We start from the raw sequence: 24,426 nt of genomic DNA on the forward strand, positions 1-24,426 counted from the left end.
AGACTAGGAGAGGAATTTAGAGTGACAGAATATTTTTTTTGGGAAGAGTTAAAAGTATTTTGACAAGAGTGAAGTGACCAAATCCTTGGAATATTTTTAAATGCCACATAAATTCCTCTAACATGAGAAATGCTTTTGATATTTTTTCTTAAAAAATAACCAAACCAAAAACTCATCCAAATAAAAACCATTTTAAAACTTTGAACATCCAAAGGAAAAATTTTGGGGTGTTACAGCAGCGCCCCCGACTCGCGTGGGAGTACTCCGGCCTGAAGGGCGCAATGAGCCTGCACGCCGGTGTCCTGAAGCCAGAGGTATTGGAGGTGGCCCTGGCGACCTTGCTCGGCAGCACTAGTGCGGACCCCCCTGAAGGAGCTTCCCCCTGTGCCGGTACGAGGAGAGGGCGGAATTGATTGCGCGGATGCCCCTTTTCGACCACTGGGGGCTCATGCCGAGGCGCCTCAACGGGCCTCACGAGAGCCTCCTTGCGGCGGTGTAGGTGTCCGGGAGCAACAATAGCGTAGAAGACTCGGAAGAGACCGAGGAAGAGGTTTTCGACCAGACGCCGTCGCGCTCTCGTCGCCCGTCGCCAGCTCCTCCTTGGCTTTGAGGATGACGACACACGTCTCCTCGCCCAACCGGCGGGGCGAGCGAAACGGGGCCCGGCACTAGGACGGGATGCTCACGACGGGGGCGGAACCTGCCCCCCCCCCCCCCCCCCCCCCCCCCGGTAGCCGAGCCCCACCAGGGCCTCGCGAGCTTGGGGCGGTGCTGGGACGTCGCTCGTCATCGAAGACACCACATCACCCTCTGAGGAGAAGAAGAGGAAATGGGTCGCCGCCGATGAGTAAGTTTCCCGCGGCGCCCCCGCGACTCGAGCTCGTGCTCTCCGCCCTGACTTGAGCTGGTTCTTGTTTGCACAGGCGGCCCGTCAGCGACCAGAAGAAAAGGAAGAAGACGGTCGGGAAGAAGGTCGGAAAGAAGGTGATCCCCAGCCTGAAGGAAACGTCGGGTCCTGCCAAGAGAGCCGGGGGGCGAGGGGGCCGCCTACCACACCGGCGCCGAGGTTGGGCGCAAGGAAGGCGGGGGAGAGCTAGATGCTCTGCCTGAGTCGCGGGCGAGCGCGATCGACGAGATCGAAGCCAATCGGCCCCGGGTTTCTCCTTACGGGGGCGGGGGCGCGCCCCCGGCCGGGCCCGACGTGGTGGAAGACGCGGTGACGAAGGCGGCCAAGGCGCCCCTCATCGCACCGGACACCATCCATAATGCTGGGGGTAGCGACGTGTGGCATGCCGCGGTAGCTCCTCGGACCGTATCCGCTCTCACGGCCCCTGGGGTTAGCGCCGCAAGCCCCCACGGCACGCCGCCGGGCCCGAGCATGGCTGCTGCCCTGGCGAATCCTCCGCATCTGGGAAACAACGTCGGGGCCCCCTTAGTAGTAACAATCGTGGGCAACGAGGGAGCGAACCCGGGCCGAGCTTCGGCGCTTGTGAGCTGCCGTGCTCTGCTCAGGCGCGGCGCCCTGGACGATGCCAAGGCCGCGCTTGATCAGCTCAGGATGGACTTCCAGGATGCTGACGCGCGCCTCGCCGGGGAGCGCCTGAGGCTCGCTGAAGGGTGGCGCCAGCTTGACGTGCCATGAAGACGGGCCAACGTCAAAACGAGGCCATCCACGCAGAGAGCGAGAAGGAGGCCACCGAAGCTAGGGCGACCCGCCCAAGAGTGTTGGCGGAGGCCGAGGCGGCTACCAAGCGCCACAGAGAGGCGGAGGCCAGCCTGAGGGAGCTCCAGGACCAGCAGGCCGCGCAACTACAACTGCTCCAATGGCGGGAGGACTAGCTCGGGGCCCGCGAAGCGGACCTCGTGAAGGTATCGACCGAGCAAGCCGTGGAGCGCGAGCACTTGGAGGTACTGGGGCGCCAGCTGACTGACGCTCAGGAGGCCCACACAAAGCACGTCTCTGAGTCCAATGCCCAATTGGAGGCTAAGGAGAAGAACATCCAGGCGGACGCCGACACGAAGGCAGAGGCGGACAGCGGCCAACTTGCCGAGGAGCATGGCCAGGAGCAGAAGCGGTGGGGAGGACGCTTTTGAGGCGGAGCATGGGAAGTTCCGGCAAGAAATTGCCGAGCTCAAGGCGGCGCTCGACGCGAACCGGGGGCAGCTGCAGCAGCCCGAACGCCCCACGGCGCTCTCATCTCTTGAGCTCCGAGCCCGTGGTGCCCTACGCTCCATCTACAGGGAGAGGCTCGAGACTCCTCTCGTGCCCCGTGACGCTGATTACGCCGAGTTCTCCTCCAAGTTCGTGGAGCGGCTCCAGGACGGGGCCCGAAAGGTGGACGGCATCTTGGAGGAGGAGTGTCGCGACCTCTTTTCTCTGGCAGCGACCTGCGTCTTCAGCCACCTTCTCCATGGCGACCCCAACTTTGACTTTGGCAAGGTGATAGGTCTTGTTCCTGAAGAACTCCGCGACGGCCTCGCGGGCGCCGTGGAGGGCCACGTGGACGTGCTGCTCGGGAAGTTCTCCTGCAGCGGCGGCGAGGGCTCCGACGGGGCTGAGGCGGACGGCGGCGACAGAGACGACGGCGTGAAGACGACAGAGACGACCCCGGTTCTTCTTAGAGCTCCCCTTTATCATCCTGTAATAGACTAATTCCACCTTGCGGAGGCGTGAAGACGACGGTTTTTATTTATTTAAATACTTAAAATGCTTGTAATGAATGCTCGCGCTCATGCGAGGCTTCCTTCCCATGATTGTTTTTCCTTTCCGCTTGCCTTTGTGCTCTACGTCGGCAGGGCCCAGGCCCCGTGTGAACCTCAGCCGTCCTTGGGATATCAGGTTGCGATGCCTGGACAAGGATAAGAGGTGAGGGGCTCTGGGAGCTGGTGAGGACTCCTGAGGCGATGCTGAGGGAGTCCCCCTTTGACGCACAAGCGGCCAGCGCGAGGGAAAAAAGGCCAGCATTGACGAGGCCACCTCAGGGAGTGTTCAAACTTAGCTTTTCGCAGCGCCTGCCGGCTCATCGCTTGTAAGATGAGCCTCGCGAGGTCTCCGAGTGGTACGTTCCTGAGGCATCCTCCATATAGAAGGTTCCACCTCGGGGGCGGCGCGCACTTGTCGACTCATCCATGGGCGTTACGCGAGGAGACTAGACACCAAGGACCTTGATGGGGTGACGTGCGCGGGAGCAGGCCCGCGAGGCGGAGCCCGATCTCTTGGGTTTTTCAGTGCTGCTGGGACTGACCTGAGCGCAGGCACCGTGTCCAGCACCCGCTCGCGTGAGGCCCAGGAGGAGGTGGCCAGCGCGTGCCCGGTGAGAAAGGTTGCGACCGCCGTGTCTGGCACAGATCGGCCTGAGGTTATAGTGCGGCCCGTGGGGCAACCTCATTTGATTATCGCGCCAGCGCGGAGCATGGGGCTTCTAGTGGGGCGTGGGCATGACCGTGGTTCGATCGTTCCACTAGCGCGGGGCATGGGGCTTCCACTGGGGCGTGGGCGGGAGCTCTATGGAGAGTCTCCGGGGCATGTACAACCCTATTTCGTTCGTACGCGTGATGGTCACGGGCAGAACTTGAGGAGGTGTCGGATGTTCCAGGCACTGAGCTCAGGAACTCCTTCCTCGGTCTTTAGGCGGTCTGCGCCAGGTTCTTGATGTAGCTGCATGTTAGCGAAATCCGCAATATGGGGAGCGACGCGCGCTCGCCGACTGTCTCGAAGCCACCCCATGGAAAGGTAAGACACAAGGACCTTAATGAGGTTACGTGCACGGGCCTGCCCCGCGAGCCAGAGGTCGATCGCTTGGATTTAGCAACGCTGCAGGGATAGACCCAAGCACAGACGCCGTGCCAAACCCTCTTTAATGGAATGGTCAGGAGGCGAGCCGCGGGCGCACGACACCCGAGGTGGCAATGCACCGAACTCATAGTTACGCAATCAACAGAAGATAATCCAGCATGATCAAAATTCCTTTCACAGCCAAAAAATAAGGCAGCTATCATGTCCGGCACAGGTCAGCCTGTGGTTAACGCAGCCTGTGGGGCGCCCTCAATTCGACAAACCAAAAAGTCACCTAATTGTATGGTGCTGCGGGAGCGTTGAGCTGCTTGACGGGGAGCGTCGCGAGAGCCCGTCCTTCTAAAATTTCAACATTTTTCTAAAACACGGACAAATTTCGAAATTTGTTTTTTTATTGCAAAAAGAATCTGCTAGTGTGAATAAAATTTGGAACATTCAAACAAGGATATTTTATGAATATACAAACAAAATTTTGAATCTACAAACATTCTTTTAAAAATGTGAAGAAATTTTGAAAACAAGAACAATTTTTTAAATCCATTTTTTTGAAAATTTCGAAAAAGCTTGATTAGAAAATTAAACTTTAAAAATAAATAAACCAAAAAAGAAAATAAAAAGAAACAAATAAAAAGAAAAAGTAGAAGATGAAGGAAAGATAGGAAAAAAAGAACAGGAAAAAGAGAAAAAAAAAGCCAAAAACCCAATAGAAGAAAAAAACAGAAGAGACCGGTTCTCGGAACCATCTAGAAGGGTCCCAAAACCGGTTATGTCCCGCCGTAATCACGCTCTGAGCAGCGGCCCGGCCCAGATCCAGCGCTCATGTGGTTCTCCTGTGCATTACGTCGACACTTCGACGCAACGAGTGGCAAATAGGAAATAGCCATGAACTATTCTAATAAAAATGTGAACAATGACTCGAACTCGCGTCACTATATTGCACAGATGGTTGAGCTAATCACTACGCCAACTGAACGACAACGATTGCTTCCAACGCGAACAATATAAGAACCATCGTAGCCGTGCTATTTACTACGCAGCATCACCTTGATTTTTTTTAATGAAAAAAGCTCGTCAAATTTTTGAAAAAAGTTCACGAATTGAGAAGGTTCAACGGTTCTGAAAAGAGTTTATCAAATTTGAAAGAAAAGTTTACCGTTTCGAAATAAATTCCATCAATTTTGAAAAAAGTTCACCCAATTTTGAAAAAAAAAAATCATCCATTTGAAAAAAGTTAATAGATTTTAACAAAAAATCATCAGTTTTGAAAAATGATCTTCGAATTCGAAAAGATTTCATTAATTTGGAAAAAATGTCATCGGTTTGAAAAAAATGATCACAAAATTTGAAAAAAGTTCATTCATTTTGAAAAAAAATTCATTGATTTTGAAAAAAGTTCATCCATTTTCAAAAAGAAGCTCAAAAATTCGAAAAAAAGATAATTGGTTCCAAAAAAAGTTCATCATTTTTTGAAAAAAACTTTAGAAATTCAAAAAAATATTTGTTGGTTTAAAAAAGAACTCATTGATTTCGAAAACAGAGTTAACAAATTCCACACAAAGTTCATCGATTTGAAAAAACATCAGTTTCTGATAAAAATTCATGGACTTTGAGAAAGTTCACGAAAAAAAAAAAGGAAAAGGAAATCGAAAAAAAAAAAGATAAATAGGTAAAAAAAAGGGGGGGGGGGGGGGGGGGGAGTAAGCACAACAGTCTTGATTACCAGGGTTGTTAGTGTAGTACGTATTGTACAGGGGGATTGTGAGTTAAAGTCGAACACGCAACTCACACACTCTTTTTTGTCGCTGAAGCACCAAATAGGTGTTGCCTTTGCTCGACGCTCACGCATCGCCAGCCACTGCACCTACGACTGAGTTTGTCGTAAATTATTGCACTAAACTAAAATTACTATGTACAACGGCAGATCCATTTGTTAATCTTCCTTAAAAAATGAATAATGTTTTCTTGAACAAACTTTTGAAAGATGATTTTATTTTTTCAAAAACGTGAACAATTATTGAAAACATGATTTAAAAAAACACATTAGTTATATTTATATACATACTATGAACAATGTTCAAATATACATAAAAAAATTTGTAGTATATACGCTGAACAATTTTCAACTAAACAGTGAACACTTTGTGATATGCTGAACAAAATTTCAAACACAATAAGCATTTTTTTATATATGATGAAAAAAATATACATTGAACTTTTTTTTAATATATTGAACAAATTTTAACTACACATTGGGCAGTTTTGTGGTATACACTGAACAAACATTTAGATACACATTGAACATTTTGTGTTATAAGCTGAACAAATTTAAATTGTGAAAAAAACAGAAAAAAATTGAAATCCGTGATATTTTTTTTCGAAATCATGGAAAAAATATCGGATTCCAAAACATTTTCTTGAAAACAAAGTATAAAATAAAAACCAAAAGTGATCAAATAAAAGAAAAGAAATAGTAACAAAAAAGAAGAAAGAAAACAGGAAAAAACCAAAAAAAAAGGCCAAAGCAAAAAAATTCCCGTTCAGGGCACGTACTAGAAGGTTTTGAAAACAGGGTGCTTTCACGAAGTGGGCCGGCCTGTGTTTGCTTGTTCGTTCGCTTCAGCGAAACAGCGGCGATCGGACTCAGACGGACGTCATTTAGGATCTGCCCCTTTCCTGTCTTGACTATTGGCCTATAGCTGTTTCCAGGCCACAGTTGCAGGCATACTTACGTCCTTTCCCACATGGATGATGCGCAGCGACTATTTGTCACTTTAAGCGAGGCGAGAGGGGATGCGTTAGGCCGGCCTACTGGCGCGTGCGTACGGATTAGGAATATAGGAGATGAAGTTGGAGAACCACGCTTCGATCGGGAGCTGCTAGCCACTCCGCCTAGGAACACTCTCATGGTAAGTTGTAGGGCGTGTCCTATGTGAGGCTATTCGATCCAGGTTTTTTCTGTGTTCTTTTATTTCTTTTATTTTTTCTTCTCCATTTTTTCTTTCATTTTGTTTCTTCGTTTTTCTTGCATTTTTTCTCTCCATTTTTTGTTTGCTTTTGTTTTCCTTATGTTTCTTTTTGTTTCCACACTACATTTTCGTATGTATCAAAACCCTTTTTTTAATAAGTGATCCACAATTTTTGTATACACATTCAACATTGTCCAAACGCTTATTAAACATTTTTTTCAAATGCTTGTTAGACATTTTAATATTTATTCAACATTTTTTAAGTACTTGTTCAATATTTTTCAAATACTCATACAACATTTTGTAATACTTATTCATCATTATTTAAATACTTTTTCAACATTTTAAATACTTCGTCAACATTTTTAAATTCTTGTTCAACATTTTCCATATACTCGTTCAACATTTTTTAACACTTACTCAGGATTTTCCAAATACGTACTTGTTTGACATTTTAAATATTTTTTCAAAGTTTTCAAAAATTCTTGTTCAACATTTTCTTAATGCATGATTAACATTTTTATATACATGATCAAGAAATTTTATCATTTGTTTAATACATGGTCAACATTTTTTGTATACGCATTCAACATTTTTTAAAGCATGATTAACATTTTTTTATGGTATTATATGAAGTAATTTTTTTAATAGATATGTTTATAATATCTAAAAGTGTATGTAAAACTAAACATTGAAATCAAAAAACGAATAAAAACAATTAAGAAAACAGAAAAGAAAAGAAGGCGGTGTACATACCGTGAACTGGGCCAGCCCGTATCGTCGTGTGCTTCAGCGAGTCAGATGACTCGGCACGCTTGATGTGAGGTATAGGGGCGCCCTGAATGATGTACCAACTCATTGTTTCCAAGGTCATGATACGAAATTTGATGAGTAGTTCCTCCAAAATTAGTTCTAAAAAACAGTTCCACCAAAATTGTTGTCTCCAGCCAGCTGGATGCGTGACATGATTGATCTCAACACCTCCTAAATGCATAACAGAGCCATGACTTCCTTAAAAAAAACAGAGCCATGACCTGTATATGCATTTCTTTTTCTAAATTTCACTTTTTTCTTGCAGAAAATTCTCTGAAAACCTTCAAACGCTTGTTAGTTCGTTTTGATGCCTCATTTGTCCTTTGAGCATAGTGGTGGGTCGCAACCCAATAATTCGGCCGGCCCAATTAGCGGTTACCAAGTCTTCCAACCTTCTTCTTTTCTAGTGTTTTTTTATTTCGGTTTGCAATGTTTTTGTTTTTGTTTTTATTTTTATTTTCTCTTTCTCTTTATCTTTTTCCTCTTTTATTCTTAATTCCCATTTGGCCTTTTCTATTCTTGAATTTCAAAAAAAGGAAAACAAAACAAAACAAATGCACATGGTACTTTCAAATTGGAGAACATTTTTTGACATCATGAACGTGTCTTCAATTTGGGATTTTTTGAGTTCACACACATTTTTTGAAATCACGAATATTTTTATAATTCACAAATATTTCTTAATTCCCTAACATATTTTGAATTCACGGACATCATCTGAAATCCCAAACATATCTTGGACCCATGAACATTTTTTCATCACGTATATTTTTTTAAAGAGTAAAATGAATCGTATGTCCTATAACTATTCAGGGTGTGTCAAATTAGTCCTATATCTTTAAAACATAAATTTTGGGTCCCAAAACATTTCCAGTTGTTCACTACATGTCCTAAGCTAATGTATGTATGTGAACGGTTCAAATTTTATTGGGCGCCCTTATGTCCCGTTTGTAGGGAGACGTAGGAAACCCTCGCGTCAAGGCAAGCACCAGATTGGCGGCCCCATTTGGCGGGAGGCTACAACCTCATTTTTTTTCCTGCTTTTTTCATGTTTTTCTCTTTTTTGCATTCTTTTTTAACAAACAATGCTTTACATCAAATATTTGAAAAATGTGTAACCAAGCATTTGAAAAATGTTAAATGTGTATAGAGAAAATGTTTCTCCTGTATGCAAAAAATACATTGTGTATGTAAAAATTTATCATGTATTTAGAAAATGTTAATCAAGCATTCGAAAAATTTCTTTTAAATTGCAAATGTTAATTTTGCATTTTCAAAAATGTTAATAAAGCATTTAAAAAATGTTAAACGGGTATAGAAAAATGTTAAATTGGAAAAATGTTGATCAAGCATTTGCAAAATGTTAAACTATGTACAGAAAACAAATTGAGCATGTATTTATAAAATGTTAATCTTGTATTTATAATATATTAATCAAGCATTTGAAAAATATTAAGTTGTGTATAGAAAAAATGTTGGCCGTATATTAATAAAATGTTAAACATGTATTCTAAAAATAATAAATGGTATTATGGAAATGTTATTGATGTATACAAAAATGTGGAATGAAAGCGAAAAGAAACAATGAAAAAACTCTAAAAACAAAAAAGAAATAAAGGAAATCAAAGAAAAAATAAAACAACAAACATAACCGAAGAAACAAGTGCACAGTAATGGAAAAATAGTGATTGGCGAAGTATAGTGACGAAACAAAGAAACCAAAATTAAAACGGTGAAAAAATAAGAAAACCAAACAGAACAAAAAAGAAAAAGGAAAAGAAAGAAAAAACCGAACGAACACATAATCGAACAGACCGACCGCCGAACGAGTAACACGTTATTGGGCCGGCTCATACGCATGCGCGATGCAAGAAAGCTTCGGGTGAGACAGATGCTAGTCTTGTTCTCGGTAGGATATAGCATTCGTGGGTTTTAATTGCTGCACGCAAACGACTGTCTTTTTGCACAGGACAAGTGTACCGAAGCAACTGGGCTGGCCCATTTTAGCAGTTGGCAAAGTACTTCTGATTCTTGTTCTCGAACCTTGTAGAAGGTTCAAACCGCTATTTGCCAGTTTTGTGAAACTTCTAGAAGGTCTTGATCGGGTTTTTGGTTTTTCTATTGTCCCTTTTCTTGGTTTTTTTTCAGTTTCTTTTCTTATTTTCATCGAATACGCACGAGTGTGCGTGCTATATATTAAAGGAGTGGGGTAAAGAGCCCATCCATGCTGGCGGTTTCATACTACAACAGATACGCAACCCCAACTCCACCGCTATGTTGCTAACTAGTCGCGAATGTGCCCACCGATAACGACACTAGGAAGGCCTCCAAGTCGGCCTTGAGCAGCCCGTTGCCATCCACGCTCTCCCTCAACATCTATTCTATTAATTACATGTCTGGTTGATGGGGTAGCACCGTCAATCACAATTCCGTTCCGATGCTTTCATAGCTCCCACATTACAAGAAGCATAATCGAGCGAATATCCTTTTTGCGTAGGACGCTCCCATTCTTTTCGTTGCACCATTCCATCAACATCGATCCATTGGTCGGTATCCAAGGCATGTTCATCGCGAGGCACACACGGGTCCACACCTCCCTTGCGAAGACACACTACAGCAGGATGTGGTCAATGGTCTCTTCCTCCTGATCACAGAATGGGCAGTTTTCTTGGTGGTCTAATCCCCTCCGTGCGAGTCTATCCGAGGTCTGGCATCTGTTTTGTAGGACAATGCATGCAAAGAACTGGCATCTCAGCGGAGCTTTAGACTCCCATGTAAATTTAGCAGCTGTCACCACCTCTCTCCCCCAGAACCGTGTTGCCTAGGCCGATCTCGTTGTGTACCATCCACTCTTGTCCCATGCCCATCGACACGAGTCGTCGATCTCTGGATCAAGATGGACAGTCACTATCTGGTCCCAAAGCTGTAGGTATTCATCCAGTATCGGTCCCGTGACTTCTGGCCCAATATCCACCGCGCAGTTTCCATCCGACAAACCTTGGTGAACCATGTGTGTAGCCCTTGTGGATTGTCTAACCCGGGCGTATATGGTAGGTGCAAGATCCTCCACAGGATGGTCCTAGAGCCACCTATCCTCCCAAAAGAGCACTCTGTTTCCGTTTCCATCCGAGGTCAAGTAGGAGCTCTATACAATTGCATTGACTCATGTGGCACTGTTATATCGAACTCCGCCCATGGCCTTGAGGGGTCGACCTATTTCAACCACGGCCACCTGGCTAGCATCGCCACGTTTAACCACTTCGGGTTTGGAATGCCAAGACCACCAGCCCACCGTGGCGACCAAGCATCGTCCCAGGCCACTGAGCATTGGTCCCCATTTGTTTCCACTCGTGCGCACCATAAGAACCCTTGACAAATTTTGACCATCGCCTTGATCGTTTTATTTAGAATGTCCAATGCCATCATTGCATGTAAGGGTACGACACTGAGTACTGACTGAATGAGGACCATCCTACCGCTCTTAGGCATTTTGCGGCTTTCCACCTCGGTAAATATGCAGCCAACTGTTCAACTAGCCCCGTTAATTTTTAAAAATGGTTCTCTTGTTTCGAAAATGGTTCTATTTTTTTTATTTTGTCATTGTTCACGTTTTCAAAAAATTATTCGTGTTTTTATAAAAATGTTTGCACTTTCAAAAAATGTTCGCATTCTTAAATTGTTCTCAATTTCTAAGTTTGTTCATGCTTTAAAAAATGTTCACATTTAAAAAAATATCCAGATGTTTCTGAAAAATCATATTAAAAAAAAACAGATTTTCAAAACATTAGAATTTTCGGAAAATGTTTGAGATTTTAAATTTGTTCATGATTTGGTAAGATATTTACGTTTTCTAAAAAAAAGGCACAGTTCCAAAAATTCATGCAAAACTGGTGCAAAGTACAACACAGATTATGTGGTCAAACGAGCCAAATGATTTGAGAGAAAATACGGGTTCTTTTATTTCGTTATATAGATGCAGTGGAGTATAACACACAGCGGGGTAGCCCGATTCGCAAAAATTATAATAATTCAAAATTCCAATCTCCATCAGATTGACAGCTCGTGGACGAGAAATGAGCAAGAGAAGATGCCAAAACGTCGTGACGCACCGTGACCGGGGTCACCCTCCTACACATGGGTCACATGGGTGTCGGTAGCCAGTGGACTCGTGTCTGTCTACGGCTATGTTCCCCAAAACTATTTGTGAAACATGATTGAGTCTGTGAACACCTCTCAACTTTGACCCGTTGCGGTCGTACGTGTTGCTTTTGCAAGCTGCCGGAGCACTAATAACCTCTAGTGCGTGTCCTGCCTTCCCGGAGCTTGCGTAATTAACTGCCTCTGAGCCTCGGTCAAATTGATCATCATACCGGCTCAAGCCGTGGACCGACTGATCGATGTAGGCCGCGTTTCGTTACTACTTGAGGACGGGCCTCTGATGCGCACAGCCTTTACATAACTGCCATGAATGATTATTTGACGCAGCCACGCAGCAGGGTGGTAAGACTTGGGGCAGAGACGACGACGTCCGCTAGGTTGTGCCGAGGAAGGACAATGTCGATCACATGAAGGCAGCGGCGGTCTGCGTCGTGAAAGCTGGGTGTAGTTAAGGGCCAGCAAGCATGCAGGATGGCCGATATCGCAACGCATCGGCCGATCGTTTACCCATGCCGTTATGAGGGAGCAGAAGGGAAGACCTTCATCTCCTTGGAGCTTAGCACGGATCGGCAGGATCGATGCAAAGCCGGTGGTGGGCAGGGCAGGGCGGGCGGCCGGCCGGCATGGTCCCGATTCGTCCGATCGTGCAGGCGATTGGTCCTTCCCCTTTTCCCATGATGTTTTCTCGTTGCGTGTGTGTGTGCGCGCGCGCGCGCGTGTGAGCGCTTGAGACTCGATCGATCGATCAGGCCGGCCATGGTGATCCCCAGTTGGTGGGTACATCCATGTCGTACGACGACCTCTCACCTCGGATTATGCGTGCACCTGAGACGATGATCCGTCCCGACATGTGTGCATGAGCCATGCCGTGTATCTGGATCTATCACCTTGTCAGCATAGGTACTCGTACTAGTACTATGCTTTTCTCCTGGTGGGCGGTGGCGTACATTTTCCAATTTGCTTCCACGAAAAACTGGCTGGTTCTTTTTTTTCCCTCGAATACGTACAAGTGTGGGTACCATATATTATAAAAGAAAGTGTGAAATGTCTTCCACAGTTAAGTTACAACGCAGATTACAAGGCGTTACATCGCCGTCCACCTATGAGCTAATCGGACTATTCGCCATGTGCGCACTCCGGCGCCGTCATGAAGGCTGCAACCAAATCTCCTCGCAATAGACCTGCCTGCATCTAAACCTTGCTTTCGCTCGCGATCCGGTCTAGAAGTCGTGTAAGACAGACCGACGCCTCGTCGAAGACGATGGCGTTCCTATGCTTCCATAACTCCCTGATGTCTACAACGCAACTTTATCCTTTGACGTTGTTGGGCTCCAAGTGCAGAGTTTTGTAGGACAGTAGTAAATTTCCCTCAAGTGGATGACCTAAGTTTTATCAATCCGTGGGAGACGTAGTATGAAGATGGTCTCTCTCAAACAACCCTGCAACCAAATAACAAAGAGTCTCTTGTGTCCCCAACACACCCAATACAATGGTAAATTGTATAAGTGCACTAGTTCGGCGAAGAGATGGTGATACAAGTGCAATATGGATGATAGATATATGTTTTTATAATCTGAAAATATAAAAACAGCAAGGTAGCAAGTGGTAAAAGTGAGCGAAAACGGTATTGCAATGCTTCGAAACAAGGCATAGGGTTCATACTTTCACTAGTGCAAATTCTCCCAACAATGATAACATAATTGGATAATATAACAATCCCTCAACATGCAACAAAGAGTCACTCCAAAGTCACTAATAGCGGAGAACAAAGGAAGAGATTATTGTAGGGTACGAAACCACCTCAAAGTTATTCTTTCTGATCGATCTATTGGGCTATTCCTATAAGTGTCACAAACAACCCTAGAGTTCGTGCTAAAATAACACCTTAAGATACACATCAACCAAAACCCTAATGTCACCTAGATACTCCAATGTCACCATAAGTATCCGCGGGTTTGATTATACGATATGCATCACACAATCTCAGATTCATCTATTCAAACCAACACAAAGAACTTCAAAGAGTGCCCTAAAGTTTCTATCGGAGAGTCAAGACGAAAACGTGTGCCAACCCCTATGCATAAGTTCACAAGGTCACAGAACCCGTAAGTTGATCACCAAAACATACATCAAGTAGATCACGTGAATATCCCATTGTCACCACAAATAAGCACATGCAAGACATACATTAAGTCTTCTCAAATCATTAAAGACTCAATCCGATAAGATAACCACAAGGTCGGAGGGCGCGCCCAGGGGGGATAGGGCGCGCCCTCCACCCTTGAGGAGGCCTCGTGGCTCTTCTGGCCCAACTCTTTTGCTTCGAGGGCTTCTTTTGGTCCAAAAACAATCGTCGTAAAGTTTCAGGTCAACTGGATTCCGTTTGATATTCCTTTCCTATGAAACTCAAAAACAAGGAAAAACAGAAACTGACACTCGGCTCTAGGTTAATAGGTTAGTCCCAAAAATCATATAAAATAGCATATAAATGCATATAAAACATCTAAGATAGATAATATAATAGCATGGAACAATAAAAAATTATACATACATTAGAGACGTATCACTCCCACATCGTGAGAAGGAAAATGGTGAGGATCGTCTATGCTTGCCGCCCGTGCGTGCTCTGCCTTGTGCACCAATCCTGCAGTGCCTCACCCGCATGCGGCGCGCCGTGCGGAATTCCTGAGGCCATGAACACCTTGGCCCAAACTTCCCACACAAGCACACACTCAATGAGCAAATGGCCGATCGTCTTGTCGTGTTGGTCACAAAAAGGGCATTAATCCTGGTGTGGCAGCCCTCGTCGCGCCAATCTGTCAGAGGTCCAGCATCGGTTCATGATCGCTGGCCAATCGAAGAATCTGCATCGCAGCGGGGTCCGTGAGCTCCATGTGAATGCCACGGTGGGTGATACCTGGCGTCCTGCGAACTTGGCCGTGTATGCCGATCTGGCTGAGAACTCACCATTTTTCTCCCATGACCACATGATAGTACCTGCGGCTCCGTCCTGAAGTTGCACCGCTGCTATACTAGGCCAGACGCTCATGTACTCCGCAAGGCCATCCATGTCGATGATAGGACCGATGTCCCTAGGCCATCCACCCTGCGCAATGTCCTTGAAAACAGTACTCGTTCCCCTCTTTCGCGCCGGAACCATGTCGTATGCCCGCGGTGCCAATTCCTGCATGTTGGGGAATGTAGTAATAATTCAAAAAATTTCCTACGTGTCACCAAGATCAATCTAGGAGATGCTAGCAACGAGAGAGAGGGAGTGCATCTTCATACCCTTGAAGATCGTTAAGCGGAAGCGTTGCAAGAACGCGGTTGATGGAGTCGTACTCGCGGCGATTCAAATCGCGGAAGATCCTATCCAAGTGCCGAACGGATGGCGCCTCCGCGTTCAACACACGTACAACCCGGTACATCTCCTCCTTCTTGATCCAGCAAGGGTAGTGGAGAAGTTGAGGGAGAACTCCGGCAGCACGACGGCGTGGTGGTGGAGCTCGTGGTTCTCCGGCAGGGCTTCGCCAAGCACTACAGAAGAGGAGGAGGAGGAGTTGGAGGAGGGAGAGGGCTGCGCCAGGGGCTAGGGCTGCAGCTCCCATGCACCTCCCCACTATATATAGGGGTGGAGGGGGCTGGTTTCTTGCCCTCCAAGTCCATTGGGGAATTGGCAAAGGTGGGAGGAAAGAAATCCCATCCTTTCCCTTCCCCACCGATTGTTATCCCCCCTTTTTAGGGATCTTGATCTTATCCCTTCGGGATATGATCTTATTCCTTCTAAGAGGGGATCTTGGTGCGCCTTGACCAGGGGTGTGGGGCCTTTCCCCCACTACCCACGTTCATGTGGGCCCCCCCATGCAGGTGGGCCCCACTCTGGAACCTTCTAGAACCTTCCTGGTACAATACCAAAAATCCCGAACTTTTTTCGGTGGCCAAAATAGGACTTCCCATATATAAATCTTTACCTTCGGACCATTTCAGAACTCCTCGTGACGTCCGGGCTCTCATCCGAGACTCCGAACAACTTTCGGTAACCACATACATTTCCCATTACAACTATAGCGTCACCGAACCTTAAGTGTGTAGACCCTACGGGTTCGGGAACCATGCAGACATGACCGAGACGCCTCTCCGGCCAATAACCAATAGCGGGATCTGGATACCCATATTGGCTCCCACACGTGCCACGATGATCTCATCAGATGAACCACGATGTCGGGGATTCAATCAATCCCGTGTACAATTCCCTTTGTCCATCGGTATGTTACTTGCCCAAGATTCGGTCGCCGATATACCCATACCTCGTTCAATCTCGTTACCGGCAAGTCTCTTTACTCGTTCCACAACACATGATCCCGTGACTAACTCCTTAGTCACATTGAGCTCATTATGATGATGCATTACCGAGTGGGCCCAGAGATACCTCTCCGTCATATGGAGTGACAAATCCGAGTCTCGATTTGTGCCAACCCAACAAACACTTTCAGAGATACCTGTAGTGCACCTTTATAGTCACCCAGTTACGTTGTGACGTTTGATACACCCAAAGCATTCCTACGGTATCCGGGAGTTGTACAATCTCATGGTCTAAGGAAATGATACTTGACATTAGAAAGGCTCTAGCAAACGAACTACACGATCTTGTGCTATGCTTAGGATTGGATCTTGTCCATCGCATCATTCTCCTAATGATGTGATCCCATTATCAACGACATCCAATGTCCATGGTCTGGAAACCATGACCATCTATTGATCAACGATCTAGTCAACTAGAGGCTCACTAGGGACATGTTGTGGTCTATGTATTAACACATGTATTACGGTTTCCGGTTAATACAATCATAGCATGAACAATAGACAATTATCATGAACAAGGAAATATAATAATAACCATTTTATTATTGCCTCTAGGGCATATTTCCAACAGTCTCCCACTTGCACGAGAGTCAATAATCTAGTTACATTGTGATGAATCAAACATCCCATAGAGTTCTGGTGCTGATCATGTTTTGCTCGTGGAAGAGGTTTAGTCAACAGATCTGCGACATTCAGATCCGTATGTACTTTACAAATATCACATGTAGATGCTGCCACGACACTTTGGTTGCAACTGCACCAGCTGACTGCCCCACCATTCATAATATACACGTATCTGGTTTGTGACTTGGAGTCATCCGGATCTGTGTCGAAGCTAGCATCGACGTAACCCTTTACGACGAGCTCTTCGGCACTTCCATAAACGAGAAACATATCCTTAGTCCTTTTCAGGTACTTCAGGATATTCTTGACCGTTGTCCAGTATTCCATTCCGGGATCACTTTGGTACCTCCCTACCAAACTTATGGCAAGGTTCACATCAGGTCTGGTACACAGCATGGCATACATAATAGAGCCTATGGCAGAGGCATAGGGGATGGCACTCATCTTTTCTCTTTCTGCTGCCAAGGTTGGGCGTTGAGCTGTCCTCAACTCACACCTTGCAATACAAGCAAGAACCCCTTGTTGGACTGATCCATATTGAACTTCTTCAATATCTTGTCAAGGTATGTGCTTTGTGAAAGACCAATGAGGCGTCTCGATCCATCTCTATAGATCTTGATGCCTAATATGTAAACAGCTTCTCCAAGGTCCTTCATTGAAAAACACTTATTCAAGTAGGACTTTATACTTTCCAAAATTTCTATATCATTTCCCATCAACAGTATGTCATCCACATATAATATGAGAAATGCTACAGAGCTCCCACTCACTTTCTTGTAAATACAGGCTTCTCCATAAGTCTGTATAAACCCAAACGCTTTGATCATTTCATCAAAGCGAATGAACCAACTCTGAGATGCTTGCACCAGCCCATAGATAGAGCGCTGGAGCTTGCATTCCTTGTCAGCATTCTTGTTGGGGAACGTAGTATTTTAAAAAAATTGCCTACGATCACGCAAGATCTATCTAGGAGAAGCATCACAACGAGCGGGGAGAGTGTGTCTACGTACCCTCGTAGACCGAAAGCGGAAGCTTTTGGTAACGCGGTTGATGTAGTCGAACGTCTTCGCGATCCAACCGATCCAAGTACCGAACGCACGGCACCTCCGCGATCTGCACACAATCAGCTTGGTGACGTACCTCGAACTCTTGATCTAGTTGAGGCCGAGGGAGAGTTCCGTCAGAACGACGGCGTGGTGACGCTGATGATGAAGTTACTGGCGTAGGGCTTCGCCTAAGCACTACGACGATATGATCGAGGTGTGTAACTGTGGAGGGGGGCACCGCACACGGCTAAGACAAATCTTGGTGTACCTTTGGGGTGCCCCCTGAGGGAGTCCTGGATTAAGGGGTTCTCGGGCGTCCGGCCTATGTGACATGGGCCGGACTGATGGGCCGTGAAGATACAAGACAGAAGACCCTCTCCCGTGTCCGGATGGGACTCTCCTTGGTGTGGATAGCAAGCCTGGCGTTCGGATATGAAGATTCCTTTCTCTGTAACCGACTTTGTAGAACCCTAGTCCCCTCCGGTGTTTATATAAACTGGAGGGTTTAGTCCGTAGAGGCAATCACAATCATATAGGCTAGACTTCTAAGGTTTTAGCCATTACGATCTCGTGGTAGATCAACTCTTGTGATACTCATATTCATCAAGATCAATCAAGCAGGAAGTAGGGTATTACCTCCATAGAGAGGGCCCGAACCTGGGTAAACATCGTGTCCCCCGTCTCCTGTTACCGTCGACCTTAGACGCACAGTTCGGGACCCCTACCCGAGATCCACCATTTTTGACACCGACATTGGTGCTTTCATTGAGAGTTCCGCTGTGACATCAAAGACAGGATTGATGCCTCGCCTTGTTGTCAAGGACAGTATCACCTCCGGAGGAGCCCTGGCCCCAGGCCAAACCCTTCGGCTGGGCGGCTTTACCATGACCGCCCGTTCGGCCGTTAAGCCGACGATGACTTCTCGGGTCATCGAAAATCGCCTCCGTGTTGACTCCGAATACTCCAAATGGATGAATCCGACGGAGTTGTCGTCTTTAAATGAACTCCTTGACTGCATCGCCGCCTTGGGGGTCGCTATGGACTACGATCGGATTGGGCTTAAACCCGATCAGAGAGAAATCAAATCTCCACCGATCACCCATCAGATAGCGGTAGTAGAGGAGCAAGACAACAACTCTTACTCTATATCAAGGACGAACTATGTTCGGATTTCCGAGCTCGAAGAGCCGGATACCTGTCTGCGGAACGACACGCCCCGCCCTCCGAACCTAGAATCGGACGACGGGCCTGAAAAATCAGTTGATATCCCGGAGACCGAACTATTGAGTTCGGAAGTTTCTCAAACTCCGGATCCCAAATTGGGCCAGGGTTCAGATTTAAAGCCACCCACCCACCCAGATATACGCGATCTCATGTACATACGACAACAGTCTCAGGAAATGGTCCATCACTTTTGGGCTAGATTCCTCCTTGTCAAAGACAAGATTAAAGATTGCTGCGACGAAGACGCGATCTCACTATTCTGCAACAATTGCACGGACGAAGGAATCCTCAACGCCATCAACCGCTGTCGCGTATTACACTTCGCTGACTTGGCAACCATAGTACATAAGTACTGCGCAATGGAAAGCACCTGGAAAACCCAGGCAGCTCGCTGGGAGCCACCAGTTTCCACTCAACCCCTCGTCCGGGCAAAAAGGATGCACCCTCGTGGGGCGCCCAATCCAATAGTAAAGAAATCTAAGCCCATTATGGGGCACGGAACCGTTCTGGAGGGATGGCTCGATAGGCCATGCAAAATTCACACAACACCGGATACCACACCAACCCACAACCTTAGAGCATGTTGGATACTCCGGCAAGTGGCCAAGAGCGGCGAGGATCTCCTCACCAAAAGTACCTCAGAGCAACACCCCCCAGAAGACGACGACCTCAGAGTATTGACGGTCTTCGAGACCTTCGCTTCAAACAATCGGCGCAAAAGGGCCCTCCGCGATCTCGCCGAAGTATGCCAAATCGTAGCAATAAACCCCTGGAACGACACAGCGATAACTTTTAACGCCAGTGACGAACCAAAATTCCGGACAGTCCGGGCACCAGCCGCCTTGGTCCTCAATCCAATTGTGGACGGTTTTCGGCTCACCAAAGTGCTCATGGATGGCGGCAGTGGACTAAACCTCATCTACGAGGACACACTCAACAAAATGGAAATAGACAGGAGCCGCATCGAGCAAAGTAGCATGACCTCCCATGGAATCATTCCCAGTCGGGAGGCGCTATGCGCGGGAAAAATCACGCTCGACGTGGTATTCGGCACGCCAGAGAATTATCGGTCCGAAGATATAACCTTCCAAGTGGCCCCTTTCAACAGTGGATATCACGCCCTATTGGCGCGAGATGCATTTACACGCTTCCAAGCCATACCTCATTATGGATACATGAAGCTCAAGATGCCCGGGCCCAATGGTATTATCACTCTTGCCAGTGATCCGGACATAGCACTCCACGCCGAAAACAAAACCGCATCCCTGGCCCTCGAGGCACTGTCTGAAGCCCTGACGGCCGAAGAGTTAACCGCATTGCGCTCCACGGTGGATAAGGACGACGTAATCCTGGACAAGCGACCCAAATCCACCTCCTTTAAACCATCGGATGAAATAGTCAAATTTCAAGTCCACCCGACGGATCGCAAGAAGACAGAATCCATCGGGGCACAACTGGACCCAATGGTTGACGTCGCGCTACGAGAGTTCCTGCGCGAGAACTGGGACATATTCGCTTGGCACCCTTCTGATATGCCAGGAATCCCACACGAGTTGGCTGAACACAACCTCAACATATTGAAGGGATATAAACCGGTCAAGCAAACACTACGGCCCTTTTCCGAACCCAAACGACAAGCTATGGGGGAGGAGCTAGCCAAGTTAATCGAGGCCGGATTTATCAGAGAAATAAAACACCCGGACTGGCTAGCAAACCTGGTGATGGTGCCAAAGAAGGATAAATCCTGGCACCTATGCGTCGATTTCAAAGACCTCAACAAGGCCTTCCCTAAGGATCCCTTCCCCCTCCCTCGCATCGATCAGATTATTGACGCTACTGCAGGACACGACTCACTGTGTTTCCTCGACGCATGCTCCGGATACCATCAAATCAAAATGAAGGAGTCCGACCAAGCTGCAACGGCATTCATTACTCCATATGGGCCGTTCTGCTTCAACACTATGCCCTTTGGACTTAAAAACGCCGGCGCCACCTACCAACGCATGATTCAAACATGCCTGGAGAAACAGACCGACAAGACAGTGGAAGCATATGTAGACGACGTCGTCATCAAAACTAGGCACGTTGAGTCATTGATAGATGATCTGCGTCTCACATTCGACAACCTCCGTACATATGACATCAAGCTCAATCCGGAAAAGTGCATTTTCGGCGTTCCCGCCGGAAAGCTGCTGGGCTTCATCGTCTCCAATAGAGGAATTGAGGCAAATCCAGCCAAAATCCGAGCTTTGTCACAATTGGCTACACCAACAGATCTTAAACAGGTCCAAAAACTAGCCGGATGTGTGGCAGCTTTAAGCCGCTTTATCTCCAGACTAGGAGAAAAAACATTGCCGCTTTATCGCCTTCTCCGACGCACCGACCACTTCAAGTGGACGGATGCGGCAACGGAAGGACTGGAAGAGATAAAGGCTCTTTTAGCGAGCAACCAAATCCTGGCCGCGCCGAACGTCGGTGAGCCCGTGTTATTATACATCTCGGCAACACACCAGGTGGTGAGCGCGGTGCTCGTCGTCGAGCAAGAGGAGGACGGACACAAATTCCCACTTCAAAAACCGGTATACTACGTATCCACTGTTCTCACACCATGCAAATCCCGGTACCCTCATTACCAAAAGATAGCATACGCGGTCTTCATGGTATCCCAGAAGCTATGACACTACTTTGAAGAGTGCTCAATCACGGTGGCTTCCGAAGTACCACTCAATGACATAATAAACAACCGCGATGCCATGGGCCGGATCGCAAAGTGGGCCATTGAGCTCCTTCCATTCGACATAACATACAAACCGCGCTCGGCCATTAAATCCCAAGTACTGGCCGACTTCGTCGCCGAATGGACAGAGGCCGAACTCCCTAAAGAGTACGGCACATATTCCAACTGCGTCATGCACTTCGATGGTTCCAACATGCTGGCGGGCTTAGGAGCGGGCGTTGTCTTAACGTCCCCCACTGGAGACACAGTTCAGTACGTGCTCCAAATATTATACACAGACTCCAACAACGCAGCCGAATATGAGGCCTTATTGCATGGTCTTCGGATGGCTGTCTCCATGGGAATACAGTGCCTGCAGGTGCGCGGGGATTCAAACCTCGCAATATCCCAGATAAATGGAGATTTTGACGCCAAAGATCCGAAGATGGCGGCCTATCGTAATGCCATTCTCAAAATATCGGCTCGATTCGAGGGGCTCGAGTTTCATCATGTGGCTCGAGAAAGTAATCAAGCGGCGGATGTCCTTGCTCGCATCGGCGCCAAGCGCGACCCCGTCCCGCCTAACATATTCCTAGAGAGGCTCTTCAAGCCATCCGTGGTGTGGCAAGGGGAGAGCGGCAACACCAGTCCCGACCCAATTATACCCCCAGATTCCGAACACAATACCGATATCATCGGGGGCTCAACCACCGAAATAACACCATCGGCCCATCTTATAATGGCAGTAGTTGCCCCATGGACCGAACCCTTCTTGGCCTACCTTAATAGGCAAGAGCTCCCTGAGGATCAGAATGAGGCTCGCTGCATTATCCGGCTCTTGAAAGCCTACAAGGTCCATAACGGAGAGCTCTACAAGAAAAGCGCTACCGGAGTGCTTCAAAGATGTATCTCCGAAGAAGAGGGACGATAGCTCTTGGCTGAAATCCATGCTGGCCTCGGCGGTCACCACGCCGCAGCTCGGGCTGTTGTAAGTAAGGCCTTCCGTACAGGTTTCTATTGGCCGACGGCCTGAGCAGATGCACAGGACCTTGTCCAACGTTGTGTCGGATGCCAGCTTTTCGCCAATCAAAGTGTGACGCCCGGATAATTAAGCTACAGTGACCCCCCGCTAATGATGCCATGTCACCACGGTTACTGTTGACAAACTCTTGATAGTTCAGAACTGAAACAAATTCAAAATTTATAGAAAAGCAAACAATAAAAGTTTTCAAATATTAAAACTAAAATGTTCGGAGTGAACCAAATATTGCATAGGTAATTATGGTGGAGAAACCACACCTTTATAAAATTCTTAAATACTATAAGATGAATAAAACAGTAGTAAAAACAATTAATTAAATACCTTTTGTAATTAATAAAATGTCAAACTAAATTATTTGAGGACTAGACTATTTGTGGCTATGGACTAAGTTGAAATACTAATTTAGATGCTACGTGTATATTTTACTAAAACTAAAATTAATAGGAAACAAAACTAAAACAGAAAAGGTAATATAAATAAAAAGATAAAGGCAAAACAGAAAATAAAAAAAATAAAAAGAAAGAAGAAAAGACCCCCCTCTCCTTGGGCCGAATGGCCCAACTGGCCATCCAGGCCACTAGGCCGCCCCCCACTCCCCATAACCCCTGGGCGACCGAAACCCTAATCCCCCACGACCGCACACTCCCCCCACTCCCCACGTCTCTCCTCTCCCCCTCCCGATCCGATCTGGATCGGGAACGAAACCGCTCCCCCCTCTCTCTCGCGATGCCTCACCCACACTCCGTCGCCGGACTCCCCCATCACCGCACGCCCGCGCCGTCCCGCACCCGACGCGCCCACGAGCGCTCCTCGGCGCTCGATGCCGCCGCCGCCCGGACCAATTGGACCTCGCCGGACCTTCCTCGCCGGCCTGCTTCCTCTCCGACGCCGTCGTCCCCGTCACCCTCCTCGCGCCCCGCTGCCCCATCCCTACGGCCCCCGTGAGCTCACCCTCTCCTCCTCTTTTCCTCGCGTGCACGCGCTCACGGCCGCGGCCTCCTCCCCGCGGCTCCGCTAGCCGCCGCCGCTTTCGGCGCTCACCCCGCCTGCTCTGTTGCTCGTTTGGCCGCGCCCTGCGCACCCGCGCCGGAGCCCGCGCTCCGGGCCGCACTCGCCCCCACGGCGCATCGTCGCGCGCGCACGCGCCCGCCTTCCCCGCTCCTGGACGCGCCTGCCTGCACCGACGTACGCGCTCAGCGCGCGCTGCCCGTGCCCCGCGCCGCCACGCCTCCCTGCGCTGCCCGCCTCCTTGCCGTGCCACGGCCATGCCCGTAGCCCCCCTCTGCGACGCCGTCCTCCGCCATGCCCCGTGCCTCCGCCCGCCTCACCCGGTGCCGCTTGGCCCCAGGCCATGCCCCGCCGGCGCCCCGCGGTGCCCCGACGTCGGCGCCCGGGTCCGCCCCGTCGGGCGCCCGTAACGGCCCGCACCAATAGCCCACTATGGCCTCTATGCCACTGGACGACAGGCCCCGCGCCCAGAACGTTTTTATAAAAAAGGGAAAATAAAATAAAAATTAATTAATTAGTGAATTAATTAAGTTAATTAATCCTATTTAATTAATCTAATTAACTTGTTAGTTTAATTAAACAGTAATTAGTTTAACCTAAACCCTAATTAAGCTAACAGTGTATGACAGGTGGGTCCCACTGGGCCCACACGTCAGTTTGACAAGTCAACA

General features: G+C 47.6%; 1 protein-coding gene across 1 annotated transcript; it reads left to right on the plus strand.

Moving 5' to 3' along the window:
- Positions 1-224: 224 nt before the first annotated feature.
- LOC141042303 (uncharacterized) lies at positions 225-2,749 on the plus strand. The gene is made up of 2 exons (XM_073510143.1): positions 225-847; positions 924-2,749. Exon 2 carries the CDS (start codon positions 1,970-1,972, stop codon positions 2,651-2,653), a length of 684 nt encoding a protein of 227 aa, XP_073366244.1. The 5' UTR covers positions 225-847; positions 924-1,969; the 3' UTR covers positions 2,654-2,749.
- The last annotated feature ends 21,677 nt before the right edge of the window (positions 2,750-24,426 follow it).

Source organism: Aegilops tauschii, chromosome 3, assembly GCF_002575655.3.
Source record: "Aegilops tauschii subsp. strangulata cultivar AL8/78 chromosome 3, Aet v6.0, whole genome shotgun sequence".
Lineage (NCBI taxonomy): Eukaryota > Viridiplantae > Streptophyta > Magnoliopsida > Poales > Poaceae > Aegilops > Aegilops tauschii.